The 13593-nt window shown below is 36.7% G+C and overlaps 2 protein-coding genes across 4 annotated transcripts; both read left to right on the top strand.

Annotated features, from left to right (window-relative positions):
• Positions 1-45: 45 nt before the first annotated feature.
• snrpd3 (small nuclear ribonucleoprotein D3 polypeptide) lies at positions 46-2173 on the top strand. Of its 2 annotated transcripts, none has more exons than XM_036562810.1 (4): positions 46-102; positions 582-727; positions 1613-1805; positions 1986-2173. In XM_036562810.1, the coding sequence occupies exons 2-4, from the start codon at positions 602-604 to the stop codon at positions 2048-2050; spliced, it is 384 nt and encodes a 127-aa protein (XP_036418703.1). In that variant the 5' UTR covers positions 46-102; positions 582-601; the 3' UTR covers positions 2051-2173. The 2 variants fall into 2 exon arrangements, with proteins under 2 accessions (XP_036418703.1, XP_036418702.1); XM_036562809.1 differs by having other exon boundaries at positions 579-727.
• Positions 2174-2499: 326 nt separating this feature from the next.
• Positions 2500-13593, top strand: p2rx4b (purinergic receptor P2X, ligand-gated ion channel, 4b). 2 transcript variants are annotated; one of them, XM_036562808.1, is made up of 12 exons: positions 2500-3210; positions 4031-4178; positions 4367-4438; positions 6985-7057; positions 7153-7249; positions 7369-7449; positions 8571-8712; positions 12489-12625; positions 12704-12797; positions 12903-12968; positions 13065-13172; positions 13427-13593. In XM_036562808.1, exons 1-12 carry the CDS (start codon positions 3068-3070, stop codon positions 13460-13462), a joined length of 1197 nt encoding a protein of 398 aa, XP_036418701.1. In that variant the 5' UTR covers positions 2500-3067; the 3' UTR covers positions 13463-13593. The 2 variants fall into 2 exon arrangements, with proteins under 2 accessions (XP_036418701.1, XP_036418700.1); XM_036562807.1 differs by having other exon boundaries at positions 13065-13593.

Below are 13593 nucleotides of genomic sequence, written 5' to 3'. Positions count from 1 at the left end.
CCAGTGCGATAGGTGGCGGCCTACGTCAGTTTCAGAATAATAACCCGGAAATTCTTTATGGGAAAAATCAAAATTAGACCCTGGGTACGCGCTCACGTTCGGGTAATTTTATTCAATTATTGTTACTCTGTTAAAGTCTGTTTTGTTTGTAAAAAAAAATAGTTTGCCGCCTTTGCCTTTTATGTAGTTTTTAGGGTAAACTGCTCTCTTGCTCTGCACCCCATGTTGCCAAAATTCCTTAAACCAACAACTGACGACGCTGTTTGTGATGCTAGCTAACCTAGTATTATGAGAGGGATCTTTAGTAATACTACAGGGATTTCTGTATTTCTGTTGTTATTATGTTTATAGTATATTCAGTCAATGAGTAAAGTTAACCAAAGGTTACTACACGGTATTGTAATCAGTTTACTGTAAAATATTTCTACAGGAATATTAGAAACTATACATTGTTAAAGAAGCATCATTATATAGTACTAAATAAGTCTTATTGATTTATATAGTATTGTTAGTGTTTTTGGATTAGTTGAGCAGCAATGGCTCTTAATCTTAAATTTTGTTCTTGCATTTCTCTCAAGAAGTAACTACATACACTCTGAAGATGTCAATCGGTGTGCCCATCAAAGTCCTCCATGAAGCAGAGGGACACATTGTCACTTGTGAAACCAACACTGGGGAGGTGTATCGGGGTAAACTTATTGAGGCAGAGGATAACATGAATTGCCAGGTAGTGCAATCTCTTGCATATTGCACTGCACAGTGAGAGACCTTTAGCAATGTTTCTCACTCCTGTGAGATATTAAGTTAGTGTGGCACCTTGTTCTTCTTGCAAAAATGTAGTCCTGAAGAATGCAGAGTTAAATTGATCTCAGCACACTGCTTCTCTGTGGCTTTGTCAAGTTGAATTTATATGTCAAGAAGGTGAAAAGGACCTCCCTATGGCCATGTTTGCACCTAATTAAATTTACTTTGAACCACCTGAAAAATGCTTGAATACAATTAAGTCATCAAAATCTTTATCAAATACAACAATAGAAACAGAAAATAATGATGATTGACAATAGCTGCAAACATGGAAATTCTTATAATAAAATAGCAGGTAATTCTGTTTGAAAATCTAAATTGTAGACCTTCATATATATTCGCTATTAGGCTATCAGTTAAATAGAGAGTATAAATAAACAAAACACTTTATAAATAAATGTTTTTTTTCACTTACATGCGCACTGATATGAACAATTGCAGAGATGAATAACATTTCATTACTCTGTTCTTTGCTTTATGATACTTAGACAACAGTTAGCAGCCAGTGTGATTAATTGATTATCACTGGTTTGCCTCTCTGGCTCACTACTGAAAGGTCTTGCTATCGATGCCAAACTGAATCTGTAGAGAAGAAAAACCTGGCTAGGAGACTATACTGGGAGCACCACAACTTTTTTTGCTTCATGCAACTTGTGACTCTTTTATGCACACGCACACAACTCCGACATCAGCATACTTGAGTATTTACAGAGCACCAGATGAAAATGCAGTTATTTAGTAGAAAAATGAATTTACTACAGACAGTACCAACCACTTTCATTATGTGCTGTTTCTCCTCTCTCTGCAGATGGCAAATATCACTGTGACATACAGGGATGGCCGTGTGGCCCAACTAGAGCAGGTCTACATCCGTGGTAGTAAAATAAGGTTCCTTATCCTGCCTGACATGTTGAAAAATGCTCCTATGTTGAAGAGTATGAAGAACAAAAACCAAGCAGCTGGAGCTGGCCGAGGCAAAGCAGCCATTCTCAAAGCGCAAGGTACACATTTTTTTTTTCCTTCACATAGTCTTCTACATTGCCTTCTCTTTTCTCTTGTTTGAAGCATGCATAGTTAATTGTTTCTGTATCCTCATGAGCTTATCTTTCCATCATTAGTAGTGTTTGTTGAGAAATTGGTTGTGAATCCCTTTTATAAATCAATTTAATGTGTTTTAACAGTGGCTGCCAGGGGTCGCGGACGAGGAGGACCTGGCAGAGGGAATATATTCCAAAAGAGAAGATAAATGTTTTCAGAATTTTTTTATAACAGTATTTTTCTCTCTATATATATATTTTTCAATATTTTTCAAATCAACTGCATTTTGATTTCCTGTCACAGAAATAAAGCTTTGCGATATTGTAAGGTTTTTATTATTTGTGTGTTTGTCTCCCAGACCACACATTCCCTGTGACATGGCATAGCCTGAATACGTATACGTAATACTGACTTGTTGTCCAGGATATTCATCTGGCGTCTAGATGTATATATGTATAATTTTCCAGTTCTTCAATTCAATGGTTGGATTGATTCTTTTTTTAAAAAAAATAATAAGTAAATGAAGCTTGAACAAAAGCATGCTAAAGCCAGTCCAAGTCATTTCCAGTAAATGGTCCTATGGAGGTGTACAGGCTTGTCTTTGCTCAGTTTAGTGAGTATGATATGATGTTTGAGCACTGTTTGATTGTGGTTCTTATATTGCACCATTTATAGCAGAAGGAACAAAGGATATCTAACGGTTGAAAGGCATCATATTTAAACTTGCTGCCCATTGCTAAGTAAAGGGCGGTATGAGATATAGAGCTATTACTGCTTTATCCGTTCTAGAGTTGGTCTTCACCATGGCTTCTTATAGCTCGAATAGTCTTTAGTCTTCAGGTTTATTCAGTTAATGGTCATTGTTTGTGTGAGCAAGACTTATGTTATTATTTTGTGACATTGTATTAGGTACATTTTCAGAATATAAACAAATGTTTAACAAAAATAAGCCAAAGCAGATAGTAAGAAAATGGGTTGATAGGCCATTAGTTTACAGCTACTGTTAATGTACTCTGTAAATAATGCATAAGAAGCTGAAAGTGAACGCAGTACAGTCATGTCACATTTTGCAGCATGATTTATGTTCATACTATTGGCAATAAAACCAAACGGCTGAAAGGGATAATATTTAAACTTAGTGGTCTCTTATCTGAGCTCAGGTACCACAAAGGACTCTGAGATACATGACTACTACTCTTTTGTCAGTCCTAGAGCTGCCTTCAGTATGGCTTGTGACAAAGGCTGCTGCAAAAGCTGTGTCAGCTGCCTGTTTGATTATGAGACACCTGTAATGCTGGTGATTAGTAGCAAAAGAGTGGGAGCAGTCTTCAGGTTAATCCAAATGCTGATAATTGCTTACGTCGTTTTGTGAGTACAAGTTCTGCTATATTTTTGTAACATTGTACAAAAACATTTTTTCAGGTAAAACTTTCTGATAAGACCATAATAGTAAACAAAGGGTCTAATTAAATAAACAATAGGAAGAATAAATGGAGGCACTTATTAATTTTTGATGCTAATTTAGGGACAAGAGACTATTAGAAATTTTAAAAGACTAGCTCTTGTGAGGTGAGACAATGAGCTACTGCTTCTTGCTACTTGTTGGGAAGTTTACATAGACCAGGGGTGTCCAATCTTATCCGCAAAGGGCCGTTGTGGCTGCAGGTTTTCACTCCAAACAAGCAGAAGCACACCTGATTCTACTTGTTTAATCAGTTGGTCTTAGTCATCAAACATCTCATCAGGTGACCTCCTGCTTTGTTGTACCCCTGATATAGACTCTCATATTTAACCCAAAATGTTTGTAGTATGAGCTAACTAGACAGTATCTAAAGCAGCACAAATACTGCCTAAAAAACATGTCTTGGTTGACTTGGATTCTGTTTATCATGGTATGAAAAAGAAGGATCAGGACCCTGAATCCTTATGCCTCTACTATTTATGGGGAACCTTCTTATTATATTTCCAAGATGAGAAAGTACATGCCTGAAGCTTCCCAGAACTGAACTAAGAGTTAACATTATATATTTTTCCATGTCTTTTTGTCTCCAATTAAAAATTGCTTTGAGTGTAGAGTAAAAAGAGTAATTGGCATGAGGAATTGATCACTGAAAAAATAAAACTGATATTTGGCATGATGAATTGATCACCATTATATATTACATGGTCTGTGTGTTCAACCCATCAGGTATGAATGTTGGATGCAGCAGGCCTATCAAGACACAGACTCAGTTGTCAGTTCTGTAACCACAAAAGTAAAGGGCACTGCCATCACTAACACATCCATTATGGGTGTTCATGTTTGGGATGTGGCTGAATACATCATCCCCCCACAGGTACCTAAAGATATGAAACTCAGTGTTCAAATATGCCCTATTTGAACAAGGAGAAGCAAGACTTTTTTCTATGTAACAGTGGTAATAACGTTTATAAATGGAAATTGTTCTTTCAGACCTGCTAGATGTACTACATGCTGCATACATCACAAGGAAAGTGTTATTCACTGTGTTCTTTTTTATGGCAGGGAGAAAACTCATTCTTTGTATTGACAAATGTGATTGTCACTCCTGCACAGATGCAAAGCAGATGCCCAGAGGTACAGCATAAAACTGATACTTTGTGGCATGAGCCTTTAATTTGGGATTGGGGGTGTGTGTAGTGATCTGTTTTATTTTACTGTTTAAATGTTCTTTGATGAACATTATACATTAATCTCTTTAAGTGTTCTATAAATACATGTTTAGCCTACTATTTGTTCTGGCATTGAGTACCACAAATAAACTTATGACAATTTGTATGTAGGTTTCTCTGGTGCATAAAACAAATGAAGATGCTGTAATTGAGTAATATTGGGTTTATTTTGAACCCAATGTTTTTTCACCTACCATACTAAATAGTATGTTATTGGTGTACTATTTAGCCACAGAACCTACATAGGATATGCAGTTGCCTGAGAAAAAGAGAGAAGAAAGAGAAGAGGAGTGATAGGGATACACAAAGCATACTGAACATTTAAACAAGAAGTTGATTGGAAGACAGGGTATAAATCTAAAAAGCAGCCAGGTCAGTCTGCTGATTTAAACCATATTAAGCATTTTACCTGTTAAAAGAGGAAACTGAAGTCGGAACAACTCCAAAACAAGTATCATCTGAAAGACACTGCCATAAAGGTCTGTGATTTCAGATTAAATTGTCAAGAGTCTGATGATGTTATTCCATGTAAAAGGTTTGGAACCAAATACTAACTTTAAACATCATTTAGCTTTAAATTTATTTGTTCAAATACTTATGCTTTGCTGAAACTAGAGCAGCAAACATAACAAAGAACATCTCCCTGTATAGTTTATGTTGTATGGAAAACATTGCCCAGAATTAACTGCTGACATTTTGTGCTTTATATTATGTGGTAACAAACAATTTAATTGATTTTATTATATGAGTTTTTTGAATGAAACAAGATAAAGCAAATTAATAGGTTACATGAACAAAAGCAACATTTTATATCAATTTAAACCTTCCAGTTTTTTATGGTCCAATATCAGACAAATAGTAGGACTGTCTACACCTATAGTACGAGAGCAATAGCACACAAAGAGTAGTACCACACTAAGGAAACCAAACTGCTTGTCCTGGCACAGTGTGTTGTTTCAGTGAAAGTAGTGCACTACAACAAAATTCACTCTGTGAACAGTCAAGCAATAGCTCCGATTAAATTTCATAGTGTAACGTAAAGCAACTGGGACAGTAACAGCATAATAGCCCAAGAATAATAACTGTCCCTTAGAATTAATTAAAGCTCAAGTATCTGAACCTGGGTTAACAGAGCAAGGTAATCACCATGGTAAAATAAGTTACCCATGGATTCATTTGTTAGGATTTATGAAGCTTAAAAACTAGTCAGTAACCTTGTCTACGCTGAATGTGTTTCATAAGACAGGTCCCAGCCTTTTGATTATGGATTATAGATCTGTTGCTATCTGCTTGTGTATTGACTCTTGCCTGTGACCAGCACGAGTGCTGGAATAGCCCTAATAAAGCTGAATGTGAATGTACCTTGCCTAATCCTGGTCATTACACTATCAGTGCACATCCCCTAAAAAACTATAAAACTATAAGAGAAAAAAAATAGTTTTACAGATTTGGTTGCAAAAAAGTTAGGACAGTATGTGAAATGCAAATAAAAACAAATACCATTGATCTGTAAATCCACTTTTACCTGTATGTAAACAGAAGCAGTATAAAGATTGTTTGACCTTTTTAGTATTTTTGTAAATACACGCTCATTCCGAAACTGATGCCTGTGATACATTACAGAAAAAGTTGTGACAGGAGCAGTTTATGACTAGGAACATTGTGAATTGTTCAAAAAACAGGTGATGCAATCAAGCTTGAGTATGAAAGGAGCATCCAGTAAAGGGATGTCCGTTTTTATTTTAACATGACAATGCCAAAAAACACTCGGCATGTGTTAAAACAGAATGGCTGCATAATCAGAGGGTGCAAAACTGGCCTGTCTACAGTCTAGACCTGTCTCCCAGTGAAAACGTCTTATTAAGCTCAAAATATGACAACAAAGACTGTGTACGGTTGAACAGGTGAAGACTTGTATAACAGAAGAATATAAAAAAATTCCACTTTCAAAACTGGATCAATTAGTGTCTTTCATCCTCAAACGATTATTAATTGCTGTTAAAAGGAAAGGTGGTGTAACACAGTGGTAAACATGCTCCTCCCTCAATTTTTTTGAAATGTGTTGCAGGCATCAAATTTGGATTTGTATTGGTATTATAAGTCCATAAGGTAAACATAAAATATTGCATTTTTGTAATGTTTTCAGTGTAATACAGATCAAACAAAATTTACTAATTTACTTTGTTTTTTTATTGACATTTCACATATCATCCCATTTGAAATTTATGTCTCACACACACACACATTAAATATATATATATATATATATATATATATATATATATATATATATATATATATATATATATATATAAATTTGGAAAATATTAGGATAATGAATTCTATTAATATTGTGCAGCACTAGTCTACTTTACTTGACATGCCCAAGCTGCATGTTACATCTTCCAAAATGTTCACAGTAAACACATTTAGAAATTTTCTTTTGTTCAGGTTCCAGGCCCATCTACTGTTTGCCTTTCAGACAGTGACTGCAGACCTGGATACAGTAATGTCCGTGGAAACGGTACGCTGTAATGTCCCAACTGGCCTTATTGTTAATGGATATTTTATAATGCAAATATATGAATTAAGCTGAATGACTAAGAGTGTTACTCACAGGAGTTCAGACTGGACTATGTGTGAACTATTCAGCCTCTGTTAAAACCTGTGAGGTGCGTTCATGGTGTCCACTTGAAAATGACACTGAAATTCCTGAGTAAGTGAATATTAAACTAGAAATACCCTCCATAATATAATCCAAAGGGGAAAGTACAACAGTTGTTGTACATTCTGCAGAGTTTAAAGCTGAAGCTATGTTTTTTTTATTATTTATAGGCCTGCTTTGCTGGAGTCTGCAGAAGATTTCACTGTGCTTATCAAAAATAGCATCCACTATCCCAAGTTCAAGTTCAGGAAGTAAGTTTTTTTTCAGTTCTAGTGCTGGAAAGTCTATTGGAAACAGTAAACTACACTATATGCTCTAAACACCTTTTCTAATTCAACTCTAGTGAATTCCTGATCTAAGAAATGCTCTTGAGGCTGAATGCACCCAAATCTTTACAGCAATGTTCCAACATCTTGTGTAAAGCTTTCCCAGAAGAGTAGAGGCTGTTACTGCAGGAAAGGGAGGACAAACACCTTATTAATGCCTTGACATTCGCTGTAGGCTCCGCACAGCTGTGAGGCGCTTAGGGGGTGTGGCCATCATCATACTCATACCATACTCATTCACCATACTATATACAGTGATGGAAGTCACACTATATATACTTGTGCCTCCTGTATATACAATGTGCTGTTGATGGAGGAGCTTAGAGTAGCTAAGCTGCCGCTGAGGCAGGAAGGGCAGAACTCTCAGAATTCTCTGCGTGAAAACGCTGTGGTGAGCTCAAGTAGGAGACAGCGTGCCAGGTGGGGCCCAGAGCGAGCAGCAGCGGAGTGACTAGTGTGCTTGCACTGCAGGAAGAGGGGACACCGCACCAGATAATGCCATGAACCTGACCAGGCAGTGAAACAGAAGCCAGCCAGGAAGACTGGCTGTTGCTGCAGACTTAGGGTCAAATGTTGCATAGATATTGCTACGTCCAAGCATGCTCCTTTGCACAGAGATCGGCACACGTGCCAACTGAGAAGCAATGACCATCCAACTCAAGTCCGTCACCAGCAGCTGAGCTGACATAATAGGGAGGAGGCAGCTCCAAGTTGTGGTGGGTGGCCTGAGATGTGAGGATTTGTGCATACTTGTGCTGGATTTCCTCATGGTGGCAGAGGGCAGAGGAGGAGCCATTGCACCAAGGACACAGGGATGGCTTGTAACAATGGTGGAACCATTTTCTTTACTAAAGAAACACTGGATGTGTCCACAGACATTTGGACATATAGTGTAATATAGAGCACATCAGAAACAGAGAGTATACAGAAAGGAAGGGTCTTGAATTACAAAGTGGAGAAATTGTTTTCAACATATTTTTAACATATTTGTTGAAAGATTTTTGACATGACTGATTTGTGTTTTTTGTTTGTGTGTGTGTCTATAGGCAAAATATTCTGCCCTACATCAATTCTTCTTACCTGATGAACTGCACATTCAATCGGAAAACTGACCCAGAGTGTCCTATTTTCCGCATGGGGGACATGCTAGCAGAGGCTGGGGAAGACTTTCGAAATATGGCTGTCAAGGTCAGTTTCTTTTCACATTCTCTTTTTTCAGTTCTGTGAATATATTCATATTCATATGATTTTTAAAGCATGACCATAAATGGCAATACAAAAACTTTACTCAAACATTATTAGGAGTTAAAGCACCAACGGAATCCGGTTGTTTTTAGGATTTATCTTCTTCTTCTTGTTCTTGAGTATGGGCCCAAACAATGTATAAGGTTTTGAAACTGTATTTTGAGAAGATCTGTCTTATTATACTGAGGGCCACTGCACACCAAGTGCAGTGTTGAAAAATTGTAAACAATTGTTTTTAATGAATGTGCACACAACGCTGATGGCATTTGGCATCAATTTGCAAGGCACTCAGTGGCTACATTTCTACATGTCTTACAATAATGCATATTTATAGGTATCTCACTATATAAAAACTGCAAGTAAGGATATTTAACTGTAGGTAGGATATAGCCTAAATCTTAGGGTTGAGCGTTATGGTGGTAATATGGTGTACCGTGAGAGGTAAAAATTACGACTATTTAAAAATTACGACAGTATTTCAAAATTATGACATCAAATTCTATTTGGACAAATAAACACATTCCACCAATTTATACTTTAAAGGGCTCACTGATTGATGGTGTGAGAGCTCAGCAATAGATGACATGAACAGAAAAAGGAGGGAAATCAGAGCCAGGAAAAACCTCAGAATAACTAAGCATGATGGCAGCCCAGCCAAGGCAAAAAACTACACATATCAGAACCTCACATTTGTTTCACACACCACAAAACACATTCAGTTTCAACTTTCATTCCAACACCAGTCACACAACCTCTCCTGGTTAGCAGCACTGTTTAACATTTATCATCTGTTCAAATACCGTAAAACTTGTGCACCGTGTTCACATGTTTGGTAACCATGTTTTTTTTCACTCTGAAATAGTGCTACATGAGACAGCAAAAAGCTTTATAAGTGCCCCCATCCCTCAACCCCTTGCTACCCAACAACCTGCCAATCTGAACAACACCACACAAACCCCGCCTCCTCAATGGTCGCCCTGGTAATACCGCATACCGCAGTAATTTTTGGAGACGTTATAATACTAATATTGTATTAGAACATGCTACCAACAGTAAACTAGTGGTATGATCATGGGTGACTTAATGCACGGGCTGAAGCCCAGGGGCCCCGAGTAATTCAGGGCCTCTGATTGGCTGTTTTTTCTTATTATTTTCACCCTACCCTGACTGATAAAAGTCTTAGCCAATCAAATGTGGATTAAATTATTAAGTACATTTTTTAAGATACTAAAATTTGATTTGTGTTCTCTGAGTGCTGTCACTGTATTATAGCCAATCAAATTATTACGCTCTGCCAAGCTCCGCCTTCTTTTCTAAGCCCTCCCGCCAACGCCTCAAGCTCAAATTGTTATCAGCACACCAGTGTTTCAATTTGATGCTCCAACTTCGGATAAAAGATGCGCTTCAGGACGGTTAAACGTGAGATTCCGTTCTACACAATATGTCATTTTCTACCTTTCTCATCGTTGTTTTTCTGTGAATTTGGCATTTACAATGCTCTTTTTCTACAATGGCTAAAATGGGATTTGTGAAAATGTCAATGCGAACATCTAACACTATGACACTGCATCAAAGGTAGGGCAAGAATGGGCCAGAAACATTTTCCCACAGCATGTATGCTTTACATACAATAATTTGGTTTAGTTTTTAAATTTGCTGTTTTGTTTTTCTTTGTCTTGGTACATCTTGTGTTTTATTTTATCTCATATCGTCTTCTTTGGGTTTGGAAATTGTGTCTACCAAGCCAGCCTACTCACTTTTTCATAGGCCTGCTCAAAAGTTTACTTCTTCCAGTGCCACTGAATCGGATGGATGATTCACCAGTTTCTTATTTGAATTTTCCTGCGGCATCATGGTAGAAGTTTCATCTTGATGGAAGGAAAGGTCGAACGAAAAATTAAAAAAAAAAATTAAACAAAACAAAACTTGCGGATAAGAAGTCATGTACTGGAAGTCAGTAGTGGTCTGTGTACCTGCATTAAAAACAAAGGTTTTGACTTTTTGGACAATGTGTTTATGGCCCAGGACCACCTGTAGCCCCAGGCCCACAAGCAGATTAAAGCACCGCTGGGTACAGTATTTGATAGCCTCAATCACCTTACTGAAAAAACCTACCAGAATTCAAATATATAGAAAGAATATTTTGATAGCTTTAATGTCGGTTTAAGAAATTGATAGCTGCTAGCGGCTTCAAAAGAATAAGTAGGATATTTTGATAGGACAAATCTGTAAATCAAAGCTGTACAGTAGACTTGAGGTAAGGCTGAATTAACATTAAAAACACTTAGATATGTTGGATAAATCTTTAGAACACTGGTGCTGCTTAGAGGCTAGCTCTGACTTTTCAGGAACAAGAAATCATATTTTGTTTATATGTAGAAAGTAAATCAATTGTAACCGCAAAAACTACACTGTCACTGCTGACACTTTAGCAGTGGCGCTTTTGGCATTATAATAGTTGCTTTATATTTTTTCATATTTATGTATATCTCGTTCTGCTGCTGAAAAGTTATACTGTTCATCAGATTTGCCCAAACGTAACGAAGGGGTAGCTAAGTGGATGCTATGGCATTGCTCTTCTTTCAGTGTGTTAACTGCATTAGTAAATAGTACCCATCTGATTGTAAACGACATGTACACAATGACACTGTAAAGAATCATGCACATTCTGCTTTTAATCTTCCTACAATGCTTAATCTTTTGTAAGTATTATTAACATCTCTTGCCCTCTTTAAAATAGAGAAACTATAAAGGTATCTATAAAACACAGCTGTTTTGATTGAACAAGTTTACCAAGAAGTTTTTTTTTTTTAGGCAATCTGTCAATTCAATATAAAAGTTAGCTCATCACAGCAACAACTCATAAAAACTTTGTCTGACAGTCATCATGCACTTGTCGATGCTGAAATAGTCAGCAGAGACTCATGGGCTTAGGTTACGCTGGTGCACTATAATGTGCAAAATGGGCACTACTAAAAAAAGTCGATGACCCTGAAAAAGTGTAAAAGTGCTGAAGACTCCCCAAAACAAGCTAATGACCAAAAAGTCTTGATCAATCCCTAAAAGTGTAATTACAAGACAAAATAAAGTCATTTTTCCCTCACTCATGGTTCTTTTTTGATAGTCTCCTAGTACAATCATGATAAAAGTTTAAGTTGGGTCCTCCTATCATTTCTCCATCCTAATAAGCCCAGAGTGGTTAGACAGGTATTCACATATCACAAAAAAATCAAATAAAACAAACAGGTTGTGTCCACATAAGCTTTGGGGTTATTATTGCTTGAAATTGTTGAAGCATTTTTTGTATGAATATGCATATACATTTTTTTAAGTCTCCAATTGGCTGAGATCACATCACAGAACAAGTTTTATTTGTTAACATAAAAATGGTAATAACCTGTTAAAGCTCTCAGGATACAGAGAGCAAGATGTTGGTGCTACAGCCTTCTTTTTTCTTTACTCATGCTCAAGTAGCAATAAAACGCTACAAGGCTCAACTGAGGTTAGTGCAGTACACTGTGCCATGTGCCAACTGCCTAGTGCATTTTAAACTATTTTCATCTAAACTTGAAAGAATTCACTTATGATTGCCTACAGAATGAAAGAATGTAATTGAAAACAAAACCAACCTTCCATGAACAGCAACAAGCAAAATTCTTTTGTTCAAAAGTGGTAGACAAGATCATATTTTATTTTTTTTTATTTTTATTTTTTTGAAGGGTGGTGCTATGGGGATTTTCCTGGACTGGACTTGTGATTTGGACATGCCAGAACAACTCTGTGTCCCAAAGTACTCATTCAGCAGACTAGATAACAAAAACTCTAAAAATAATGCTGCCCATGGATATAATTTCAGGTAGTAAAATACTAAGTTACCTTACAGACAAAAATTTAGTTTCAGTATTCAGGGTGCAGAAAATTCTTCTTCTTACAGGTATGCCAAATACTTTAAAAACAGTGAAAATACTGAGACACGGACTCTGGTAAAAGCTTATGGAATCCGATTTGATGTCATCGTTTTTGGCACGGTAAGATGTCTACAGCCAACAGTCTGTCAAAAAAAACAATGTTTCTTGAAATATTTCACTGTTGTGCTGCTGCTCAACTGTGTACTGTGTAATATTTCTCTCTAGGCAGGCAAATTTAGCACTGTGCAGGCAATAGTAAATATTGGAGCCACTCTCTCCTTCCTCAGTTTGGTAGGTACTGAGTCCATTTTTTTTTTTTAAATGATCCTAGCTTGTAGTCGTAACAATACTGAAAACAATTTCAGAATGGTCCCAAACTTCTTACAGGTAAATGCTATATGTGACTGGTTCATGCTGACCTTCATGAAGAAAAGGCACTACTATGCTAAGCATAAGTTCATCCACTTGGACAAAATGGAGGATACTGAGGCACTGGTGACCATGATCTTTCTCAAGCAGGCATTTAAGCTGCATGATACATTGTTTGTTCAATTATTGCTAATTTTGCAGAAGTCTGTCATTCACAAACGAGCTAACATTTTTTGTGCACTGTGAATATCTTGATGCTAAGGTTGATACTTAGATGCTATTAATTAATGCTCTGTATGCTGATATGTGTCCAATCCACCTTCATTAATGCCACTGAAGCGATATTTCTAACAGTATTTTTTCCTTTGTAATTATTTTAGCACTCCATTGGAAGCACATCCTATGGGACTCAGTGATGCATTGGATGACCTTGATTCTGCTATTATCATTTTTATTTCCAATGCCTATAAAAGGATTTTCTTTAAAACAAATTCATTTTGTAATGTACAAAGACCTAAGGAAGTAAAGAATTAAACATTCTTGTTAA

The sequence above is a fragment of the Colossoma macropomum genome, unplaced genomic scaffold (assembly GCF_904425465.1).
Source record: "Colossoma macropomum unplaced genomic scaffold, Colossoma_macropomum, whole genome shotgun sequence".
In the NCBI taxonomy this organism is placed as follows: Eukaryota; Metazoa; Chordata; class Actinopteri; order Characiformes; family Serrasalmidae; genus Colossoma; species Colossoma macropomum.
This window is presented reverse-complemented; position numbering and strand designations above follow the sequence as displayed.